The sequence below is a fragment of the Seriola lalandi genome, unplaced genomic scaffold, assembly GCF_002814215.2.
Source record: "Seriola lalandi dorsalis isolate HSWRI2012SDOR001 ecotype SW California unplaced genomic scaffold, Sedor1 jcf7180002054400, whole genome shotgun sequence".
Classification (NCBI taxonomy): Eukaryota; Metazoa; Chordata; class Actinopteri; order Carangiformes; family Carangidae; genus Seriola; species Seriola lalandi.
This window is the reverse complement of record NW_019524953.1, coordinates 40,097-62,414: the sequence shown is the minus strand read 5'-3', so window position 1 is coordinate 62,414 and position 22,318 is coordinate 40,097. Positions and strand designations below refer to the sequence as shown.

The 22,318-nt window shown below is 39.9% G+C and overlaps 1 protein-coding gene across 1 annotated transcript in view; it reads right to left on the bottom strand.

The window, feature by feature from the left end:
• Positions 1–22,318, bottom strand: part of LOC111657451 (collagen alpha-6(VI) chain-like) — a 37,354-nt gene that overhangs the window by 8,976 nt on the left and 6,060 nt on the right. The window contains exons 4-24 of the mRNA XM_087174963.1: positions 21,524–22,081; positions 20,023–20,640; positions 19,053–19,613; positions 17,381–17,932; positions 16,308–16,889; positions 14,666–15,238; positions 14,197–14,558; positions 13,243–13,321; positions 11,832–11,977; positions 9,462–9,554; positions 8,664–8,717; positions 7,614–7,685; positions 7,436–7,462; positions 7,278–7,322; positions 6,698–6,751; positions 6,328–6,390; positions 5,095–5,160; positions 4,675–4,728; positions 4,023–4,058; positions 3,881–3,943; positions 863–925 (exon numbers count right to left, since the gene is read on the bottom strand). Coding sequence (XP_087031089.1) covers positions 863–925; positions 3,881–3,943; positions 4,023–4,058; positions 4,675–4,728; positions 5,095–5,160; positions 6,328–6,390; positions 6,698–6,751; positions 7,278–7,322; positions 7,436–7,462; positions 7,614–7,685; positions 8,664–8,717; positions 9,462–9,554; positions 11,832–11,977; positions 13,243–13,321; positions 14,197–14,558; positions 14,666–15,238; positions 16,308–16,889; positions 17,381–17,932; positions 19,053–19,613; positions 20,023–20,640; positions 21,524–22,081 — 4,721 coding nt within the window. The remainder of the gene's footprint in view (positions 1–862; positions 926–3,880; positions 3,944–4,022; positions 4,059–4,674; positions 4,729–5,094; positions 5,161–6,327; positions 6,391–6,697; positions 6,752–7,277; positions 7,323–7,435; positions 7,463–7,613; positions 7,686–8,663; positions 8,718–9,461; positions 9,555–11,831; positions 11,978–13,242; positions 13,322–14,196; positions 14,559–14,665; positions 15,239–16,307; positions 16,890–17,380; positions 17,933–19,052; positions 19,614–20,022; positions 20,641–21,523; positions 22,082–22,318) is intronic.

Below are 22,318 nucleotides of genomic sequence, written 5' to 3'. Positions count from 1 at the left end.
TTTTTGTCTCATTTCCTGTTTTATTTTGAATTACTTCCCTTGTGTGTCTTGTGTTTATTTTACTTCCTGTCTTTGTCCTGTTTCCCTCCTTGTTGACTGTCTCCCCTCACTAATTTGTTTCACCTGTGTTCAATCACCTGTGCCTCCCTTGTGTCTATTTACTGTCTTTGCTCCCCTGAGACCTGACCTGAGACCTGAGCGGGACTGAGTCTAAATTTTTCAGTCTAATTAGGTCCTGTTGTATTGCTGCTGATCTAAGGTCTATGTCATTATGTCTAATTATGTCCATGTCTAATAATAAGCTCTGATCATGTGCAGACCAGCACCTCCACATTACTGAGGTGTATTTCTATTATTTGCAAGTTTTGTTTTTTGCCTATTACAGCCCCCCTCTCCTGTCTCTGTGACCTACAGTTTGATTTTCATTTCAGTGTAATATCAGTGATATATATATACACCCTTTAGATCAGAGGCCACCTAGCATACTCTGGAACACTGTTCTGTTTACGCAGCTTTGCTGAATAGTTGTGACACATTTACAATGTCGACCAACATGGCGAGTATGAATATACGTCGAGAAGGAACTGTAGCATGTGATGGATTCATAGACACAAGCTTGTATGATGTTTCCAGATGCTTCCTCACAGCATTTTGTCCTGTTGTATTGTATTATTGTGACAGGCAGGTTTAGACTGGATTCAGCTCTTTGTCTTAAATCAATACTGACATGCTTCTATGTGAACTGTGATCAGTGATTTCAGTGTAAAACAAGAGAATCTGTGTAAAAGTAAATTGTAATGTTCAGCTGGAGACAACATGAGACTTCAGCTTCTACACAGTGGGATGATGATGAGGTACTGACCTGAGGTCCAGGAAATCCAGAGATTCCTTTCGGCCCTGGGCCACCGTCGGGCCCTCGGCGTCCCTGCAGAGACAACATGCACTGGTTTAGGACGGTACTGCAGAATACACTGGAAAAACAGTTAGTCATCTTCCCCATGTAATGATAATTGTGGCTGCTGTTCATCTCAACTTGATGACAAACGTTCCCACCGATCAGTCATCTTATTCAGTAAGTCCACATGCACTGAACCAAGCAGGTGACTGAGAGCTCACACAAGAGAGAGTGTGATGAGGACAGACTGTTGGACGAGGACGGACCGAGCAGAGCTTTTCCTGAACTCAGTAAAGACTCAGCTCTTCAGTGGTGTGGTGGAATTAACTTATTGAGACTTGTTGAGGTGACTGTGTGTAATTATCTCCCTGTTTGTCCTTTGCTCACATTCATACAAAACCAGGAATAGGCTTCTTATACAGAGAAAGAAACGTAAACTTAAATGCACAAGTTTCAGTGAGGTGTGCACAGGTGTGAATGAGCTTGATGACATAGTAAAAACTAGACTAAAATATGTTTAAATTTGTCTAAACCCTGAAAGGCTGGAGTCTGAAGAACTGGTTTCTCTATAGAGCTTCTAATTTTATTATTTTTTGCTGTTATTTTTTATCCACCATTTATTGCTGATTGTGTATCCTGCCTATCAAAGTGACATACGGACTTTGGACCATTTCATTTTTCCTTTTAGGGTTTTAGGTATTTTGTTGGCTGACATTTTATTTTGTACCTGCAGTGACTGGACCCTTATTGAAGCTTATTCGGATGTCCCGTTTTCACCCATTACTATTATTATGTTTGTATACTTGTACTCTATGTTTTATTTCTGATTTGTGTGAAATAAATTAAATTAAATTAAATGCCTTCTGGTGTCTTCCAGCTGCAAATTTGCACGTGTTAATTAGAAACCTGGTAACATGGGTGGAAGCCTCTCTATACCAGCTCAGCATTGACATGTTAGCATGCTGATGCTAGCATGGCTGCAGGATCAACACAACAGATGGTGTCACCTCCCAGTTTTAGTCCGTTCATTCTTGCTGGCTGGTACATAGCCTATAGTTGATGATTATTTTCCACAGAAACATTCCCACACACAGTGAAAGCTGTGATCTAACAGCGGGAGAACCAGAAAGAAGAATTGTAACTTTCATTGGCATCATGGTCCAAGAGTTTTTCTTCTCTCCTGATTCAAAGCCCCACAGAGACGCATGATTTCCTTTTTCATATGCAGCTCCACTGAAATTCCATGGAAGTCTGTAAATCAGCCAGAGCAGACCACAGCCAAACCACAACAAAACCTCTGAACCATGCACTGATCGGAGAGCTACCGCCTCTCCATTCATTCTTGTATTGGGCCTTGTTGTTCTGTGACTGTGTGAATGACACATCTGTGTGTTTGGCAGAAGGAAAAATGTTTGCAGCTGCAGTAAATGAATCTTTGGGAATTTCTTTGGGTCCCTGCTGAATCAAACACAGTCCAGTTTGGTTATGGACACTTGTTTTTGCTGAGTTGGTGAAATGAAACAGAGACTGAGGGTAAAGTCCTGTGTAACCATCATCTGTTGGAGTTCAGTGGACAGATTATGAAATATCATAAACCATTAACTGAGCATTAAGCCCTGAAATCACATTCACAGACGAGAAGGATATAACCACTACACTGCTAATAATAACAATAATATAAGTTACGATGTTAAGACTTAATGTGTTCTTTATAGTGCCAGAGGAGATACAAAGTTTTTTTTAACTTTTTATTTTTGCTTTAGAAAGTCTGAGAAAAATAACTTGTTTATCTTTACCTTTTTTTCTTATATTGAGTTCTTTGATTAAGCATCACCTGTTCTCCATGTTCCCCTCTTTATGTTTATCATTGATCTTTATTCATCTCCTCACTGCCAAATAAATTAGCTTTACCAATCACGTCTGGTTATGTGGATTCCATTTTAGTGAGCAGATACATGGGGGAGTGGGGGGGTGACGTCACAGAGGCTTTGTGTTCATTGTCATGGTTTGCCGTGGCAGACACTTTTTTGTAGTTGGTTTCCTTGTGTGTCTCAGTGTTTTTACTTCCTGTCTTGGTCCTGTTTCTCTGTGTGGTGATTGTCTGCCCCGCCCTAACGTGTTTCACCTGTGTTCAATCACCCTTGCCTCCCTTGTGTCTATATAGTCTTTGTGCTCCGGTTCGTCTGTTGATCTCTGGCTTTTCCTTGATCTGTTCATGTTGCCTGTTCGTGGCTCCTGTTGTCATCCCCTGTGGTTACCTGTGCTTGTGTTGTAAGTTCTTTAGTTTATTAAACATTCTGCACCGTCTCCCTTGTGTTGGCTGCATTTTGGGTCGAGCCTTATCTACATGACAGTGACAGATCCTGACATCCATCTTTATTTGTAACTAATGACGTTGAACATGGTGTAAATATTAAACCTGCTGAACACCAGGATGTGAGTGTTATGACACGCTCCCAGCACAGCTGTGTCTGAGACAACACATGGGAAACAGCAGTAGCTGTGTCACTTGGAAACGAACAAAAACAAAAACCCAACAAGCTCTACACCGTCACGAAAATACACTGAAAGAAGACAAACAAGATGAAGAAAACGGTGTCGCCACAATCGGACAAACACAACAGGAACCTCTGGATGACAATCAAAAATGAGCTGATGTTGGTTTTAATCGACCTCACTCCGTGGCCCCAGGTTTGTTTGAGATACTGGCTACACACTTCTAGCATTGTCCTTTCACTAATTATTAGCATGCTGATCAGAAAAAACTCTTTATTGTGTTGTTTCAGATTAGCGGTGTTCCTGTGTTTGCTTGTATATTCTGAATTGGCAGTGCATTCTTGTGTTTTGTCTGTTTCCCTTTTCTTAAGTTGCCACCACATAAAACCTTTTTACTGAAACCCATGAACTGAAGTGTCAGATACAGAGATGAAGGTACAGTGGAGGAGAGAGAGAGGGGAACTTCAAAATGTTTGTCTGATCACTCACCTGTGTACCAGCAGCACCTGGGCTTCCCGGGAGTCCACTGAGTCCTGGCTCTCCAGGTGCACCCTGCAAAATGAGAAGAAAGAGTAAAAAGGGTCTTTCAGGGAAATAAAACTGAAATATACATGAAAAAGGTTGTTCCTACCTTCACTCCAGGAAGACCTCTTCTCCCATCTGGACCCTGAACAGCAAAAAACAAAATTTAATGCAAGAAGTTGCAGATATTTGACGTGTGATGTATCATTCACTGCCAATATTAACATAGACATGGACAACACAGAAGACAGAGCCGAAAAATTCTCATTTGACGGGTTTATAGAGGCTGTGAGTTTTCTCTGCTGCTGTCGTGGTTTCCTGTCAGCAGCAGGTGGAGGTAACTGTCTCTTGACAACACTGAGTGCAAAACTAATTTTAGAGTCAGCTATTGTCTGCAGTCATAATCATTAGACAATAACAACAAAAAAGATCTATATATCTAACGCAGATGTTTACATTTATCTTTTAATAATACTTTATGAATGTATTCTTCCAGCTGCTTCAGTAAATCTCATTTATTGACAAGTAGGATTTCGCATTATGAGGAATTTGCTTTGGTGGATAACAACAAAACGAGCAAAATACCGAGGCAGCCATCTTGAAACTTAATCAACTCAATAAAAGCCTGAAACCATTGCAGCCAGAGGTGGAGGAAGACATCTGTAGACATATATATAAACAAAGGGATGTACTGTAGGCGTGTACAGACAAATACAGTACATGTTTATCTGATAGGAGAAAATGGGGGTCTGAAATCTTACCGGGTTTCCAATGACCCCCCCCTCACCTGGCCGCCCATCTGGTCCAGGTGTACCCTGTGGATTTAAATACATTGTGATGAATACAAGTATCTATATAATTATACTGTAATATAATTCTTGAAAGGGAGATGTCCAAACCCTGAATAGCAGACTAATGGGACAGTACCAACAGTACTTTAAAGTTTTGAAGAAGTTCCCTTTTACTAAAAACATGGACGTGATGCTTAAGCACCAGTTCTGGTTCTGACAAGTTCTACGGAGCTCAGTCTCTATCTTCAGACCACCATGAGTCTTTCTGACAGAAATGCTCTCTGGGTTTTGGACACAGTTCCTGTTCTTTGACTTCCCTATCAAAGAATGGAAGTAAAATAACCATAACCTTGTATTCTTCATAAACTTGCATTGTGTGAGGTTTCTTACCGGTAAACCTGGGTTGCCCCGGTGTCCTTTGGGTCCTGGGACATTGTTGTCATTACCCGGTTCACCCTGTCAGCCAAAACACAAACACACATTCTAATCATTTTGATCACACAGTAATACTTAGGTCTATTTTAACTTGAACCTCCAACCTTCACGCTACCTTTGACTTTTGAGGCTGAGGTATTAAAACCATTTCCATCACTTATGAATCAGAGTGTGTGACTGACTGAATCACCCTCGTCATAATGTCAGCAACTGTTGTTCTTCCGTTTGCCTGATCATATATAAAGCAAGACACTCTGGGAGTCCTTTCAGAGAACAACCATGCGACATGAATGAAAGAGACTTGATTCATCACATCCAGTCTGTGATCCTTCAAAAAAAGAATTTCTTTTACAAGCTTCCAGCTGTGACCGCTTTCTAACAGAAGAAAGGGCAGATACTAGATTTAACAGCGTTTTATAATAACCTTGTGAGTGTGATGTCACTGTAGAGACAACGTCAATAAACAGAGCTGAAAAGCAAATGTGTCTGTGCATCACTGATATGGAGAATCTGCCAAGAACAAGAAGGATCTCCTTGTTTCTCTTTTAGCTTTTTTCTCAAGATGCTCCAGAACGATTCATCTGGGATCGATTATGATAGCATTCATGTAAAATCCCTTAACGTAAACAGGATAAGATGAGAGTCTTTTATTGGTCCCACTATGGGGAAATTTACATGAATTTCTACATGTCATATATTTTTCCTTTATACTGAAATAATGTGGAGTTGATGTGGAACCAGGCTGATTATTGATCACAAATCAAATATGTCAATAATGTGTAACAGAAAACTCTACCTAGATCTGATAGACATGATCCAATAATATCTGTGTTGAGATCTGGGGTTACTACCGGCGTCATGACTCTAAACCTCTTTATTTGTATTGATCAAGTTTTGTTTCGAGGGGTTAATAGTGCTGAAATGCTGCACTTGAAGCCTGTTAGCTAGCACGCCTCTTTTCTCACTTCAAGACAAAAAGTAATTGGCTGCCAAGTCCACAGACCTTCTATGAGTAACTAAAAAACTTTACATTATGTGGACGGTCTTGGAAGTTACAGATGCATCAAATGTAATTTGTTTTTTCCAATGAACTCAAACAAGTATATATGAGTGGGAAGCTGGCGAGGGATCATGCTCTTGTGATTGTGTCTGCAGTGGTGGGATGCACTGGTTCATCTTGGAACTCACCGGATCTCCTCTCAGTCCTCGATCTCCTTTCAGTCCAGGCTGCCCTCTGATACCCGGGATACCCTGAAGACGACAGTTCAACGCGTCAGATATCAACGCCTCTGAGCTTCACAGCGTCATCACAGCGCAATGAGCCAATCAGTGTGGACCACTAAGGAGCTATTCCACTGAATTACAAGACAACATAATGTAACTAAACATAGCAAAAGTATTGGAAACAACAATAAGAGTGGAAAGAAGAAAATCATACTACCACAAAATGTCCGTTATTTTTTCTGCTGTGCATTTAAAATAAACAAATATGGAGACAGAGGCAGATATCAGTCCCACCATGAAGGGAAATAAAAATCTTATATATAAATTTTGTTACTGGGTTTCCTGCGTTTCCTCTCTGTCCTTTAAGTCCGTCTGTTCCCGTAGATCCCTGAAAACACAACAACAGAAACAGCTCAGCTCTGAGAACCTAAAAAACCTGCTGCTAGTTAATGCAGCTCTATTTATTTATTTATATTTTCTTCTTCTTCTGTGTTTTATTTGAAGTGAAGATATAAAAACCATCTCAGTGTAGTTTTACATCTCCTCTCTCAGGCTTCGCTCTGGAGCTCTAGTAAGTGTAGTTTTACATCATGCAAAGAAACCAAATCCTGTAAAGGTTTGGATGGTGGGTCCAGGTGGGCGGGGCTTGGTGACTGCTTTGTTGTGACATCACAAATTCACCTGGAAGTCCTGACGGCTGGTTTTAAGGCTCAGTTTCTGAATACAGGCTGTGTGCATTTCTCTGTGGACTGAGGCTTTGATACTTTCACAGTATTAATATAGAAGCTAGACCTGATCTATAATCAATCTACACATGGACAGAGACCTTTACACTGGAGGAGCTTTAAAATATTAAAAATATCAACAAATCAATGTATTTATCAGAGAGGAAAAGATAAACTGAACAGACGTACCTGCTCTCCGTCGACTCCGTCCAGTCCCTCTTCTCCGTTGTCCCCCTGCAGCATTGGAGGACAGTCCTCTGTTAGTGCGACTGTCTAAACTGAACTCTTCACTAAATGCTTCATGTCACTTCTTTGGTTTTACATTCGTGCAGGTGTGAGTCACTCACCCTGTTGCCTGAGATGCCTCGGGAGCCCTGCAAAGACACAACACAACACATCAACAACATCTGACATGTTTTATACACTCTTACTATCATAAGCAGGTTTCTGGGTCTCATGGGAAACAAGTATTTGCATCAAATAAAATGTCACAGCTCTTCTCAGTAGGATTGAGCTGTACTGTACCTTCAGTCCACTGACTCCAGGACAGCCCTGCAGGCCCGGAGGTCCAGGAGGTCCTGGAGGCCCTCGCTCGCCCTGCAACAACAAACAAACTGAGCAGTCATCATCATCATCATCATCATCATCATCATCATCATCATCATCATCATCAAAAACCAAGACTCTAAAAAAACTATACAACACTTGCTGCACTGCGGAGCCCTGCCTATTTGATCCCATTAGTCTGTTCAGTTCATGTTCTTTCTTCTTTTTTTTTAATCTCTGTTTGTTGCTTTTTTAAATGATGACCTTACAAAAACATACAAACCCACCCCCACCCATATACTTAGTAAGTAGATAAGTGAATAAAATGAAATATAAATACAGCAAGTGAACAAGTACAATATATTTTACAATATAAAAAATAAATATACAATTAAAAAAGGGAAAAAAGAAATAGAAGAAAAAGAAAAAAAAGACTATATCCTAGTTCTCACAGTCCATTAAAGATGATTATTTGATATTTAGACAGAACTGTTATCCTATCATCATTTGCACTAAGGATTCTCATGGAACTCTAGCTCCTCTGCTACACATCTCAGAAAAGGTCTCCAGGTATTACAGAACTGACCAGGTGACCAGGTGAGCCTCATATAATATAATACATATAAGATATTCTTCATCCATTTTGTGTATATTCATGTAACATATGTCTACAGTATAAACATAGATACTAAAAATATATGTTGTATTAGTTAGACAGATATGTCATTATATGAAATTGTTTCAATTTCTACCAGATTCGATATGTAATTTTTACATACAGGCTATATATACATAAATCTACGTCTATGATTTTACTTTACTGTACATATATACATTTGCATATGGGACAGAATGCCAATAAGTCACATTGGGGCTTGTTCAAAGAAAATATATGAGTGTAGTTCAATTCATGTTCATGTTTTCTTCCAACATTACATTACCAGTTCCATTAGGGCTTCAGGTTTTCTCACACTCGTCCCAGCTGACAAATTTGGTCTCAACACTGTGTGTATTAAGTGAAGCACTTACACTGACTCCCTCTTCTCCCGGGAAGCCTGGCTGACCCTTCTGTCCAGTTTCACCCTATTTATAAAACACAGACAACAACTTCAGAAACACTGACAGAAACTCACAAAAGTCAGAAAGGAAGTAAAACTGTCCATCTATCTGCTACAACTGCATCTGGAAACCAATTATGAAGTGAAGTGAGTAGTAAAATAGGGTGACGGGATGTCTCCATTTTCCAGGTACAGGCCACCGGAAATGTCCTCATTTTTAAAGTTTGTAATTAAAAAAAGACATCTAGGCTTGCACTTGTTTTGGCCAATAGAGGGGTCTAGCTGCTACCTATAGCAACTTCAGAAGTGAAGCTAAAACCATCAAAATAAAGGTATCCAATCAGTTTTTCTTTTTTTGTCGTCTCTAGGCAGACAAAAGGTTAGCAGGCTTACTCATTGGTTAAAAAACAAAAACAAAAATAAACTTCGCAACTGCTTCAAAGGTAGGGAGTCATCATTTTATCAGTCGGCCTTCACAATAGTTTATTTTAATACAACAGTTACCATGGTCAAAATACATGACTGTCTCCCTTTTTATTTCATAGGTAAAAACATGGGATATTTTAATGATATTTTGACCGCTGAACGGGAGACGTCCCCTGATTTCACTTCAGAAATCTGGTCACCTTATAGTGAAAACTGCAGGAAGTAAAAGTTACCTTCTGAATGCATGGCCTGTTGCTCACTTTATGAAATCTGTGTTAGTGTCTGTTTGCTCCAGACTCTTAATATAATGTATAAAGTTAAAAGGTGTGTGTATTGCAGTCACCTTTGACGATGGTGTTCCTGGAAGACCGCGGGGACCTGGAGGTCCTACACATTTACAGGTGACGTTGCAGCACACCCTGTCTGACACTGTGTTCTGCAGAGAGACAGAGCAAAGAGGAGACAACCATAACATTTCCTTTTGAGGTCCTTATTTCAACACACATACAGAATAACATACAACATATGAATCAAACAGTCGCGGCAGGGTAGAGTTTTTAATTTTTGATGGAGCTAGTCCACCATTTAAGTCACCAAGATCCGGACCTTTGTTTTTTTTCCCCAAGGTTTATAAAATAAAAGTAATGAAATTAGTTTTTTTTAGAAAGTCAGAATTTTGAGTTTAAAGTCAGAATTCTAAAAAACAAAACAAAACAAAACAAAAAAAACAAAAATCACACATGGCCCTGATCCTCTTCCGCAGCAAAGATATTGTATAACACCAAGATAAGGGACTTTCTCATCTGCTCACCAGTGTCCTCTCTATGGGTGAAGTGAATGATCTTGCTGTCACCACAAAATCTTTGCTCAGTGCAGTGGTTCTTTGATTATGTCAACAAACCAGACAGGCAGTTGAATGTGTTGAGCTCGATACAAGTAACTACAGATTTTGAACAGTAGAATGTTTGTAGTTCAATGCTGTTCATCCCCATGTTGGGTCCTCTGTGTGTCATCAAAGATCCTCTATACAGAAGATACTGTATCACAGGCAGCGCCAGTCGTATGAAATGGGACACAGTTGCCGTCTCCTAAGTGGGTGTTGGGAAAGAAAATACAGATACGTCTTCTTGTTATTACATCCTGTGGCTAGACCAAGCTTCGGCATTTTTAACACTAACTGATGGATTACTTGTCCCTGCCAAAAGAATAAAACAGCAGATGATACAAAATGGATTTGCCCCTTTTTTGCCGCTGTTTCTTATCTACTAAGGACATCCGATCAGCCCAGTACAAAGTCATGTCAATTTAATAGGCTAATAATCTGTTTTCTAGCAGTTGTTAAGCAATCAAACAAGTTTTATTCAAGTTTAATCCATGGTTTCACGTATAAGTAAGTCAATCCAGAAATAACTCTGGTCCATCTAAACATGGTTATCGTTTGGCAAATACTGTCGGCAGTTGACAGATCTCGCGAGAGTATGGCACTGAGACAGAGGCAGGTCTCCAATAAAGTTAATCTTCTCCTGATCTGTTGATCTGAAAAATGTCATTTTGATGTCAGAATGTTCTTAAGATGTGGGGCTTGTGAAAACCGGGTCCAATATTTTTTTCGATGACTAATCTGTCATGATCTGTTCACTCGTTCACTTCGCCCATTAGAATGAATAAACTCAGACCTGCCTCCGGTCTCCTAAAAGGGCAGGGAGGTGGAGAAACCCACGTCACATAGACACAGGAAATAAACGGAAATGAAGTGTCGTGGTTTCTCTACTGTCTCTGGTTGAGCTCGATACAAGTAACTACAGATTTTGACTAGCGGACTGTTTGTAGAGAAGGTGTATATCATTTTACTAAATTATTTTTACTATACTTTGGCGAAAAAGAGAAGTGAGGAGTCACAGATAAAGGGACAGGCAGTGAATACAGAGGGAGAGAGAGAAGGACGGAGAGAGAAATGAACAGAAAGAACGTGATGTTGAAGACAGAGAGCTGAGAAGAGATGTGAGACAGCAAGCAGCTTATGTTTTGTGATCATTTTAGCCACTTCTGTATTTCTGGATTGTACTGTGGATCATTCATTGCAACATTTAACTTAATTTTTTATAATTTATGTTACATCCTATTGCCATGGTTTTAAAACTATTGTTATCCAAATTTTGGCCTCCAAAAGTCTTCAAAAGCACATATCTAGAACGAGGAAATCAATATTTTTCAGGCGGGGCATGCCCCCAAACCCCCCTAGAAAGCACAGTTGTTGGACCTTGGTATTTCTAAAACCCTGAGGACGGCCATGCCTGAACACTACACAATTTTATTTTCATTTTTATTGCAAACTGTATATATTAATAGATACGTAATATTAAAATAGGCCGATACTTTGAGATTATTTCACTTTCAACACAAACCAAACTACTTTAAAATTTCAATTTTAATTCAACAAGTCAAGTGAACTTGAAGTAAAGTCAAGTTTTGTTCTCATGATAAAACGGGCAGCTTCCTTCTGGAAGTATGAAATACAAAGAATCACTCATGCTGTCCACATGAGCAGATAAAATGTTACACTTGCCTCTCTGATCTCTCTCCAAAGGTTTGCACCCAGGAGGAGGCTACGACGGCAGACCCTGGCTCACACATCATACAAACTAATTTCCTTTAAACAGACTGCGGCCTTGAGGCAGTTTACCAGTGCTCAGCAGTAGCACAAATGACTTACAATCAATTTGAGGACGGTGCTGCCCACATTTGGCATGCCGATGCGCAGAGGACGGCGGTCGGTAAACCCGCGGCCAAACTCCACCTCCTGCAGCTGGGTGGGGTCATTCACTCTCTCCAGAGCCACAATCAGCAGAGCGCTGACCCCTGCAGACATAAAAAAAAAGAACAGATTGTAGGTTTCTTGGCCTGATTTATGCCTATGAAACAGTTTGATCAGAGTGAATGATGAATGAAAGGATGTTTTCTGTCTTCATCTTCACTAATTAACCATTTAATTTAATGAGGAGCTCATACACTACCCGTAGCTACCACCATCTTTGTGTTTTCTTGAGTGTTATTTGATGCATGATTGACATTTGGAAATAAATCAATACACCTTAAATGTCAATATGACAACCATTTAACGACCATTAGTTTTTATCAGCTTTCTTCATGACAGACTCTTTTGTGGTGATCAATCTTCAAGCTCTCCAGCAGCTCTACACCTATGGTTCTACCCTAACCCTATGTTGTAGCGGTACAAAACTATTTAACTCTGTTTTTGTGCAAATTGGTTCAGCTCATGGGAAACTATGATGATTGATCAAATTTGCAGAAAAGTTGCGGTGATTAATTAATTAATTAAAAATGCACTGTCGCGCAGAAATCAAGGGGATTGGTTGAATTTGCGTTAATTATTGCGATTGTATCATTGTGACTTTAGAGGGACTGTACAGTAGAGCTTCAGTGATAAACCCTCATTACAGAGATTAATCAACATCTGAGAGTTCAGTGGTGCAGAAACCAGAGACTCTGAAGTGATGTGGTCAGATGAGTCCTTCACCACATTCACCCCAGGTGGTTGGGTGAGGCAATGTGAGACGTACACCAAGAGAACAATACCCCTTAGAGGGAGGGGTCGCTGCAAATCAATACAAAGTTGTTCTGACTGATCCCTTTATCCTATGATGAAATATTTTTATCCTGATGGGAGGGGTCTCTTCAGGATGACAATGTCCCCATTCATAGGGAACAAGGGGTCACTGATGTATGATAGGAAATTTCACATTGACGGGTACAAAACATTAAAAGACTCCTACTGAGATCCAAAGCAAAAAAAAAAAAAAACCCAAACAATTCAAACAGACATCACTTCTATATAATTATGCACATACTTGATGGATTTAAGTAAATTACTCAATAATGACTTGAGGAAGGAGGGGAAGTAGAAGGGGAAAGGCCATAAAGATGGGAAAAGGAGGTCAGGATTAGGGAAGAATATAAGAAACAAAGAAAAATGGAGGGGGGTCTGACGACTTTTGTAATGAATAAAATGAATTATAGTAAAGAAATTATTGAAGAGAAGGATTAATTCCTCTATATTTCTACTTATCAGAACATTGGAAACAACTCCGCTTCCTAGGTTTTACCAGAATGTTGCAGCCGCTCTGATTCTTGTTTCAGTTTCATCACGTCTTCATTGAGTCCGTCTGAGAAGATCACCAGCACCTAAAAGATAAGTTAATCACGTTAGACTGTTGACATTGTTAAAGTCCTTCATAAGAATCACATCTTTCTGGCAAGTCTGAAAATTATTCCAATCATTATCGTATTTCAAAGTGGGGCAATGATTGGTAACCCGTCCGGCATTTTGTCCTAGTGTAATACTTGCTGCTCGGTGATCAAATTTTCTTTATCAGGTCACTATTCTGGTTCAGACTGATGTATTTCAACATCTACTTGATGGGTTGGCATAAAATGTTGTGCAGATGGTCCTCAAGGGAATTAATACTCATGACTTCAATGATCCCTTGATGTTTGCTCTAGTATCACCATAAGGTTCAGATTTGGGGTTTTGAGAGAAATGCCTCAACTACTGGAGGGACCAGCATGAGACTTTGAATACATATTCATTAATATTAGTTTTAATGACGTTAGTTATCATTAAGTCGATAATACTTTCCAGTACTTTGGTTAATGGTAGAATACCTGCTAAACTAATGACATCCCCATCATAACTGCTATCCTGTCACATTAACATGCTGAATGTACACTGAAGCCACAGAATGAGGAAAAAATTTGTCACCCTAATATAATTTCAGGTTGAATGACTGGCACATAATTGAGGATTTTGTGGATCGTCATTCTTTTTTTTTTTTAAAGTATATTTTTTGGGGCTTTTTTTTTTTTATGCCTTTAATGGACAGCACAGTGGAGAGTGACAGGAAACAGGGAGGCAGAGAGAGGGGGAATGACATGCAGCGAAAGGCCGTCCGATGCGGGATTCAAACCGGGGCTGACTGCAGCGAGGACTGTAGCCTCTACACATGGGGCGCCTGCTTAAACCACTACGCTACACGACGCCCCTGGATCGTCATTCTTACCTTCACATTAGCTTTGGACTTGGCTTGGAACATGTCCTTGAAGGCATTTAGTAGGGCGGTGTTGAAGAAGGTAGATTCCGACACTGGATGGCTCATGACTTTCTGCACCACATCCTCACTGTAGTGTTCAAAGTTTGTATCATACAAAGTGCGTCCATTACGATCGAAGACATAGTAGGCAATTTTGGTTTCCACAGGTTGGTCAGGCTTAACACAGCACAGGCCTTGTACTGAGGCAAGATCAGAGGTGATCTCTGGCAGGAAGGTCTTTAACTTGGGGTGACCGCTGACCAGCATCTCACCAAGTGCCCTGTTCCTTTCGGTAATATCAAATCCAATGGCGATATCAATGGAGCATGGTGCTGCAAAGTGAAACATGTCTTTACCATTGGCAGTCTTAGACAAAGAAGAATACGGTGTGAAAGACAGGGAGACAGACAGAGAGCCAAAGTCACACTTTTCAACTCACCAGATTGCTCCTCTGGTTCTTTACAGAATTCGTCAATCAACTTTTGCTTGATCTTTACCAAGCTCTTGAAGTTCTGCACATTGAACAGCCTCTCTGGGGTGCCAGTGATCTGCAGGAGCTCCAGGTCATGGACGTCTCCCACACCAATGGCGAACATCTCTATGTTCATAGCCCTGAGAATATCAGCCTCCTCCTCCACATCATCTTGAGATTCACCATCTGTGATCAACACCAGATTCTGTGGGATCCTAGCAAACCTACGGCTACCATTTGACTGCTCGAAGTACCCCTTAATGTGATGCAAAGCCTTTCCAATTAAGGTTTCTCCACCACTGTATTTCATTTTCTTCATGTGTGCGATCACGTCCTCCTTATTGGAATACTTGTTGAGGTGAAACTCATCCTGAAATATATCACTGAACTGAGCAACTCCAACACGTATATCCTCTTCCCTGACGTCAAAGCTCTCCACAAGTTGTTCCACGAAGTTTATCATGATACTGTAATTAGCATCGCCGATGCTACTTGATTGATCAAGTAGAAAGACCACATCTGCCTTGTCTTTCTCACAAGCTGCCAAAGCAAAGTAAGAGAAAGGCATTAGTAACAATACTGACAAAAAATTGTGCTATGAAATCATCACTGTTTAGCAGAATGTATGCATGGCCATGCCACACTCTCAACTCCCCAATTTACTGCAGTCTGAGTTCTTTCCATATAATGCTGTTGATGAATATTGATCACTTTGGGCACACAAGAAGAACAGGTGCTGAATTCTTGTTCTAGTTAACAGTTAGCATCCCCAACTCGGTCATGCTTTCCAATAAGCCGAATTGGCAATTTTCTGTGGTGGGAAGTCAGTGAGGGATGTTATCATTTTCACTGCACAAGTAGCCAGTAACCCGTTTTTTACCTGCGCCAGGTTGATATTTGGCCTCTTAGCTATCTCAGCAGAGAATCACAAAATGTGACCAATATGTGCCTTGTGTGGTTTGTAGGTAATCTAGTATACAAGGATTTTTACCTTCTACTCAACCCACTAATCACTAACCTCATTAGCTGAATGAGGTGTGTTCAGTCAATGAAAAAATGGAGGGTATTTTTTGTTATTTTATATATATTATTATACATTATTCCCATAATGTAGTATAATGTGCCATCAATTGTTTTTTTTTCTAATTATTGGTTCCCTCAGTTTAGTAATTCACAACCCAGATAAAAAAGTCCTGTCTTCATTCATTTGTCCCTGGCATATCTATGGACATGGTTACAAAAATAAAACTGTTTGATGTTGACATTCTTTACAAGATAACATTCATAACATTCATACTGTTCATAAAAACTACTGGAAGCTGACTGACCCTTACACTTACTGGGCTCTGTACTGAGATAGCACTTAAGAAGTTTCGTTCAAGAATTTATAGCTTTTCAGAATTCATAGAATCAAATGATAAAGATTATGACTGTCAGCATGTTCAGATACCACTGAGTTTAAGTGTAAAATATGCGTTTTTGTGAATTTGCTGAATTGACCCTTTCAAACCCGTAGCAAACCTTTGGCACTATAAACCTTTACATCATCACAGTGAAGATTTAGAACTAATGTGTGTCTGCACAACAAATGTGCCATGACACCTCTTACCTGGCTTAGTGGTATTGCAGAGAACAGAAGAAATATTCTTGTGAAGCATTTCCAGGGCGTCAAAATTGTCCACATAGAAGACTTTGGATTTGTCGTTACCAGCCATGGTATACAGCTGTTCCATGGATGCGTCCCTGATTCCGATGCTGAAGACTTGGATGTTGTTTGTTCGCAGTTCATTTGATGACAACTCCAGAGCATCAGAGTCGGTGGCAGCACCGTCTGTGATCACCATGAGAATCTGAGGCACCTTTTTTTTTCTTCGGCCACCATGTTCAGCGCCAAAGTACTGTAAGGAGTATTTCAAGGCTTTGCTTGTGTAGGTCAATCCCTCTGGTTGTCTCACCTTTGTAATTGCATCAAGAACGTCTTTTTTGGAAGAAGAATGCTCTTCAAGACTAAAAACAGAATGTGGTTCATTGGCGTAGATGATGACCCCAAAATTAGTCTGGTCCTTGCCGACTGTGGTTCTGTCCACTATTGACTTCATAAATATTTGCATGCTTGTAAACTCGGGTTGTCGTATGCTTCCGGAGCCATCCACAAGGAAAATAATGTCAGCTCTTTGAGTCTTCTTACAGTCTGGTTGAAGGAAAAAGACCAAATGGTAACTTAAAAATGTCAATCAAATATTTTAGGAAGACAGATATTCATTGTTGCAAAATCAAAAGTTAGATGACCAGATAAAATCAACTTAACCTGTGTCTTCAGTACGAAATGTGCAATTTTGTCAATTTTAGAGTCTTTCTTTTCTTAGTTCAGTGCATTAACATTTGAAAAAGGCACATTTTTTTGTGTTTGGCTGCGGCCAGTGTTGGATCTACTTTTCAAAAATCAAAAAATTACGTCATTTGCTCAGGAGTGCATAACCGTACAATTTCTAAATCATACAGCTTTCAGAAAGCATTTATGATGAGATTCAATTGGGGTAATACATGCATAAAACAAACAATGGTGTAGACTCATTTAGAGTAGACTGAAACAGAAAGAAATTAACCTCATGACTGAGCTTCTACAAAGTCATTGTCTGATTAATCTAGAGTACTTTTGGGATAAATCTATACTGCTCTTACCGTCATAACAGAGCTTCAAAATCAGGTGGTTTTCCAATTCCTTCAGAGCATCAAACCTGCTCAGATAAAAGCTGTTTTCCACTGAACCGCCAAGCTCTACCAGCTGGGGGTATTTAGCCTCCCCCACTCCAATGGCATAGATCTCCACTCCGCTGTCTCTAAGAGTTGCAGCAGGGCCTTTGACATCATCTTGGGATTCACCATCTGTTATAATTACCAGTCTCTGCCCCAGGCCAGGACGCCCTCCCTGGGAATTAGTAAAATACCGCGACACCTCTGTGATGGCCTTTCCTGTCTGGGTGTTTTGTTTGATGTGCTGCATAGCATCGATGACGTTCAACAGTTTATCTTTGCTGTAGTGTCTGTCAAGTTTAAACTCCAATTGTGGATCAGTGCTGTACTGCATGACACCAACATGCACCTGATTCTGCCCGATGGCAGACTTTTTAATGATAGATTTTATGAAATCTTTCATTTTCAGGTAGTCCTCATCAGAGATACTCCAAGAGCTGTCAACTAAGAACATGATGTCGAGTGGTATGTCTTTACAAGCTGTGGACAAGGAACACACAGAAATGTTAGTCGGATGTTCTCTTCTTCCCCCTTTTCTTGTCTTAGTGCCCAGTCATTGCATATTACAGAGATTACAGGCAATAGACAATCTACTACAGATGTGTATTTTCTGACTGGTTGTTCAAAGCATGTATTGTCCTAGTCTATATCAAAAGCACGAAACTAAAATTAATACTTTTAGAAGATCACTTCTCAAATGATCCCTGAGCCCAAATTAGTCAGGATCTATTTTCATGAAGGAGAGAATCCTCAAATAACTGAAGGACCTAGCTAGTCTGGGGAAAGTGCGTCCACTATATCTTCCCACCCCGTACACCACAACACTGATGTGTGGTGAAATGTGAAATTTGTAACTTCCAGGTTTCTGTTTCAAAAGTGATAAAACTTCATTCAACATCACTTTGCCATTTGTAATACCACAAATTATTAAAAATCTGGCCTAATAATATAACCGTACTCAACAATATGTCACTTGGTATGTCACCTCCAGAGCAACTTAAACCGAGAGGAGGACATTCAAATTCCAGTTAATAATGCAAAACAGATACCTAACGAGCATCTATGGTGGAAATTGATATATAAAGTTGAAAGCTTTTTTAAAAAATTTTTTATCAGAGTTGAACAATTCATTTGTTAAACTACGGCTCCCATGAAAATATACTTGTGTACTACCACACACACTTGCACCATGGTAACTTGGTTACTTCTTCCATCTTCACTTTCTCATTTTCTTGTCAAACATCATTTTTACAACATTTTAACTGTAATCTCTGCTCTCTGAGAAACTTCTAAAATGTTTGGTCCTCTCTGTCTCGCTAGTAGTACAACCATATCTGAACTAGTGTCAGCCTCTCGATTGGCCTCTTCTGTTGAGCTGGTGACATATAACCTGTGAAGGTCTAGGGCTTATGCGAGATTTATTAAAATATATATATATTCACTTGACTAAGATCATTTTTCAAGGCCATTGTTTTAGAATTTTTGCTATATTACAAATGTCTGTGTGATTTCAAATAAGGCTCTCTTACTTCTAGAACAAAACACAGACGTTCTGGTTTCAACTCAACTGCTAGATGTGCATTTTAAAATCAGGTCTTACCGTCTGGAGAACAGATGGTTCTGATGATGTCATCTTTGAGGTGCGTCAGGGCATCAAAACTACTGACAAAAAAAGTATTCTCACTGTCGCCGGCAATTTCAACCAACTGCTTCTGGTCAGATTCTTTCACTCCGACAGCAAAGATGGTGAGACCTTGGTCTCTCAAATCTTTTGCAGGAGCCTTGACTTCATCCTGTGATTTTCCATCTGTGATGACGATCAGATACTGTGGGACTTTGTAACCACGCGTGTTCTTTGCTTTCTCAATTTCTTGTTTCATGTATTCCAGTGCTTGTCCTGTGTTTGTCCCACCTCCTTCATGCAAAATATTCTCTACGGCTTTCTCGATCGTTTTACCATCTGAATAGGTTGTCGGCTCAAATACCACAGTTGGATTTTTGGAGTATTTCACAAGCCCTATGCGGACATGGTTTTCCCCAATATGGAAGGCCTTAATAAACCCAATGATGAATTTCTGCATGTCTTTGAAGTCTTCATTACCAATGCTTCCTGAGTCATCCATCAGGAAGAAGATATCTGCATCATCCTTTTGTTCACACGCTTGAGAGGAGAAGCAACAACAGGAGTTGATTATTTTCTTATAGTCAAAGAGAGGGAAGGTTAAAATGAACATTTAAACATTGGGAAATATTTGAATCAATTTAAATTTAAAGAACAGCTATTCAAGAGGCAACAAGTACAATTCAACATCCCCATTGCACAAACAAACATATGGTTGGGGTTGATAGGCTGTTATTACCTACTTTAACTTGGAAATTAACCATTGTTCATTCTGGGAACCAAATCTACTTAGGTTTTTTAGCTTAGGTCAAAATTACTCATTAGTCCACATATGCCATTCTCATCTTTATTTTATCTTTACACTGATTTAATTTGTGTTGCATAAATAGAATCAACAATACAAGAATAGAATCTTTAAACGTGGACAATGAAAAACAAGAGTTCAAACCTTGTTTGATGTCTTTTTTGTCTGTGCTTTCAGTGAACACTTCTTGAATGATGTTGCTGCACAGGACTTTCTGCAGGTCTTGCTTCAGGCGTTTCAGGTCGGTGAAACTATCTACGTTAAAAACATATTTATGGCTGGGGTGAGACGCCATCGCCTCCAGCTCTGATTTATCGTCAACTTTGATTCCTACAGAGTAAATGGTGACACCATCCCGACGAAGTTTGATTGCAGCATCGCTCACACTATCCTGAGATAAACCATCTGTGATCACCACTGCCACCTGCTGGACACTTCCTTTCCTTTTGCCCCTTGATTTAATGAAGATTTTTTCCCGTGCAAAGTTTAGGGCAGCTCCAGTGTTTGTACCACCACCTCTGTAAGGCAGGACGCTGATGTACTGCAGGATGTCGGCCTTGCCTCTTTTCGTATCGAGGTAGATGTGGGCTGTGGGGCTGTCGCCGTACGTAACCAAGCCAATTCGAACTCTATTCAAACTGACATCCAGGCTACTCACGATCGAGTTCAGGAAATGACGTACCAAATGGAAGTTGTCGTGTCCAATGCTCCCCGATTCATCTACGATGAACACAATGTCTGCCACATTGGCTTCTTTGCAATCTGTGAAAGATGTGTAATTAGTTAACTTGAGCCATGTGCTACTTACCCATTCAATTATATCTACAGAACATAGCTATACAATGTCCTCTTCTGCTAACACTAACTCATAAAATAACAAAACAGCAAACTACTGGTTAGGTGGTAGATGATGTTGAATTTTGGAAAATATAATAATTATTGCAACAAGTGAAATGAAATACTAATGAATTTTGCCTGTATTTTATATGATGTTCTCAGAAACACACCAATGTGGACAAGCCTGCAGCCAGACAATTAACTAGGTATAAGCTGAAACATTCCTGCTAACTGGCAACAAGCTAAGTGGGCTATACAAAGCAACTACTGAGCTTAGCTAAACACACCTTAAAAGAATCACAGTTTTTGAATTATTTATATTTGCAAGTGATGATTTGAGAATCAGATTGATATGTTAATTGCTGAGCTGGAGTCAGGACATGGTTAGACCAGTGTGTCATAAAGGCTAGCTTTCAAAGTTGAAAATGCATGTACCAACGCCTCTAAAATTTTGATTGATACAGGCGTTGTCACAGCAACGTCAGACATCTGACAAGAGGGGTGACAAGAGGGGTGACAACGAGGTAAGCGACAATTGTCACAATTGGCTGTTTTGTTTGAAAAATGTTTTTGCTATCACACCCCATAAACTGCCAAATAGTCGACGAACAAATATATTAGTCTGTCTAATCAGTACAGAACTTATTATGAGACCATGATCCTTTTTCAAGTGATGGAAAATGTTGGAATATACATTTTCAGATGCTTATCCCAATGAATCAAAGAGTTGATTATTACTAAGTTGACTTTACAGTAACTGATACAGAAAACAAAATGATGATTATAGTATCAGTAAAAACTTTCTCACCTTCAGTTATGTTCTCCTTTTTCACAGAAGTGATAATGTCTCTCAGAAGAGTTATTCTGGGAGCATCAAATGCATAACCTGCACTGGAAAGAACGTTTACTAATCTCATGTCTGCACCTGCATTCATCCCCAGAATACGTATCCCTGCTAATTTGATATAATGAGCTTCCCTGTCCACAGGACCAACTGAGTCTTTTCCAGTCACAACGACCAGGAACTGTTTGGAGCCCCGGTGTGCACGACCCCCTGCCTCCTTGGTGAAAAAGTGAGTATTGGCGTACTCCAGAGCTCTGGCCAGGTTATGTCGTTCGTAGGGTTGTGGCTGCAGGCGGAAAGATTGTACACCGTTGGTCGTCTCCTGCTTGGTTTGAAAAGAGTTGAGTAAGAATGCAACCTTGGTATCTTGAGCATACTGAGCCAAACCAATGCGGTAACTGGATGCTCCAACAGGAATCTGTTTGATCAATTTGGTAAGCTCTGACTTAAACATGGAGAACGGTCCTTGGGCTATGCCACTGTCCACCAAGAAGAAAATATCTGCATACTTGTCCGCCAAAGCTGAAAGAAGACAAAACAAAAAAACATATTGCGATGAATTTCAGTACAGACTATTATCATGACAGATTATCATGCTAAGGGTGTCAGTCTGCTCCAAACAAAGAGGTTGTCGTTTAAGAGTTCTTGTCAAAGCCTTGGCTATTTTTATCATGGTTTAAGATGGGTCAAAGAATTCAGCTTTACTGACCTTTCAACTCACAAATTTGTGTGTGTGTGTGTGTGTGTGTGTGTGTGTGT